This window comes from Punica granatum, unplaced genomic scaffold (assembly GCF_007655135.1).
Source record: "Punica granatum isolate Tunisia-2019 unplaced genomic scaffold, ASM765513v2 Contig00002, whole genome shotgun sequence".
Lineage (NCBI taxonomy): Eukaryota > Viridiplantae > Streptophyta > Magnoliopsida > Myrtales > Lythraceae > Punica > Punica granatum.
The window spans coordinates 61,507-63,959 of NW_022204029.1; the positions used below are offsets into that span (position 1 = coordinate 61,507).

The 2,453-nt window shown below is 39.5% G+C and overlaps 1 protein-coding gene across 1 annotated transcript; it reads right to left on the minus strand.

Moving 5' to 3' along the window:
- Positions 1-208: 208 nt before the first annotated feature.
- On the minus strand, positions 209-1,933 carry LOC116189736 (transcription factor MYB41-like). The gene is made up of 3 exons (XM_031519450.1): positions 1,671-1,933; positions 1,388-1,517; positions 209-1,020 (listed from the first exon to the last, which is right to left on the minus strand). The coding sequence occupies exons 1-3, from the start codon at positions 1,801-1,803 to the stop codon at positions 264-266; spliced, it is 1,020 nt and encodes a 339-aa protein (XP_031375310.1). The 5' UTR covers positions 1,804-1,933; the 3' UTR covers positions 209-263.
- Between the last annotated feature and the right edge of the window lie 520 nt (positions 1,934-2,453).

The window sequence follows — 2,453 nt, forward strand, 5'->3', positions numbered from 1 at the left end:
TCGTACAATTTTCTTTTCATTGCTCGTCCATCTGAAACTTATAAGGATAGATAGGCGTAACATGTAACGATTCGAGCAGTAATCTAAAATTAGAAATCGAAAGCAATGGTTAATATACTTCCGAATGTTCCCGTAGAAAAACAGGAACGAATATAAGTTTATGTTATTATGGGGCTAAAATACAGAAAGCAATAGCTTGTGATGAGAATTGCTTAAATGAATCATTTTCATGACTAATTAAAAAGAGCAATTACAAATATCTATCAACACGATTGAATGTTCCATGGACCCAAATATTCAGAGTCTCCGATAAGTTGTCGGATCTCATTACATGAATTCATATCCAACAGATCCGGTATTATTTCATAATTCAACAAGTTGCTGCAATAGCTTTCTCTCTCATCTTCGATGCTGCCACCTCCGGTGATGCATGGTGAATTCGAATTTCCAGGTGTTGAGCTTGATGAATTCGTTGCTGCTGATAAAACTGGAGCAAAGCTATTTCCTTGGAGGGGATTAGGGGTCTCGTAATTCTTTTCAGGAACATAGTAATAACCATTGTTGTAAGCTGCCAGAGGATCCCGATACTCATCCACATTACGCTCCATGACTTGTGAAGCTTCATTATTAGAAGACGGCACACAAGTCGGAAATTCTTGAATTGGTGGTGCGTGGAGCTGGTCTTGGATCAGCAGTTGGTGATATTGGTTCTGTTGAAAATTTTGAGGAAGGCAGTTCGGGTTTTCTACGTGAGGAGATACGATAGAGGAAGCGAGCCTTAATATTTCTGGATTAACTAGGGTCTGGGGCCCGAGGAAGCTCGAAAGGTGGCTCATTTGGGGGGAGCTGTAGAGGGGAGTGTTGTTAAGGATTGAGGATAGGTCAAGGAGATCGAGGCGAGGGCTATGAGTCACAGGGTCGATTCCCATGTGAAGAAGCCTCTTCCTAATACGGGTATTCCAATAATTCTTGATCTCATTGTCGGTCCTTCCCGGCAAGCGAGCAGCAATGGCAGACCACCTGCAATCACAACAGCAAGATATGTAAGTGCACGACACAAACATTAGCCACCGCCGAATACGTACGTGTATTCTGCCAATATCAAGATAATCCTCTTCCATGGAAAAACATTATTATTTATTCCGACACTTAATTGAACTGAGTTGCAAGATACCAATTCTTCCACGTTAATGAGTATTCAAATCTTCCATCTATGCAACTTCTTCAAAACGTCTAGTATGCTTTTGTGGGAAATGGAATATTTTCAAAGGTTGCAAGAGACAAAAGTCCACAATTAACATAGAAAAATTGCAATTAACTTTCTCTTTTCTACCCCAAAAAGTAATATTATTTTCTCTAAGAAAATTGCTGGCAGCTAGCTACTTACTTATTTCCAAGTATGCTATGGAGTTGAATAATCATCTCTTCTTCTTCCATGGAGAACTTCCCCCTCTTGATATCGGGTCGTAGATAATTCGTCCAACGTAGTCGACAGCTCTTACCACACCGTTGCAACCCTAAAATACAGCAATTCAATACGGAAAGAATCAATACAAAAGTCCAATGAGAATAGTAATTCAATTTACAGTGCAACTATTTATATATATATATATATATATATATACACGCACACACAATAGAGACTTGCTACGTCTTCGACGTATATGTACCTGCATTCTTGGGAAGGGTCCTCCAGTTCCCGTAGCCGTGCTTCTGGATATAATCGACGAGCTTCTGATCTTCCTCCGGTGTCCAGGGGCCTTTCTTGATCCCGTCTTTATCGCAGCAAGGCGCTCTCCCCATGCTTTACAATACTCGTAGGAATCTATCGATCTTCGTTTCCGGGTCCTTCGCCTGTTGATGAAGAGCTCTCAAAGTGAAAGCTCTGAGAGTGAAGAGAGATTGTACATAAGAGGGTACGGATGAGGAACTTACGAAAGGGAGCATATATATATATAAATGGGGGAAGGGAAGGAAGAAGGGACCAAACGGGTAAGTCAAAGGGATTCGGTGCCGTCCTCTATTCATCAGAGGAGCAACGTGTCACCCTTCCCCTTCCCCTTTCCCTGACCGGAAATGTGAACACGATCTCCCCTCCGTAATAATCTCCCCCACTCTTTCCTTGCTCGTACATAAAAATTTATACATTTTTAATTTTTTGGTAAACCATAAAAATTAAATATTAATGCGATAAGAAATGGAGTTCGATGCCGCTGCTTCTATTTGAGGATTTTACTTGAAATTGAGAAGTTTTGATGCACTTTTATTTATATTTCCAACAATTATATGTAACGGAATCCACGTGATAAAATTACAAAATTACAAAATATTTAAAATATTTCTATTTTTGTAATATTTTAAAAATCAATATAAATTGAAATATCCTAGAGGGTTCTAATTTAGCCACGTGAACCCCGTTACATATAACCGTTATATAAAAGACTTTTTCGTCT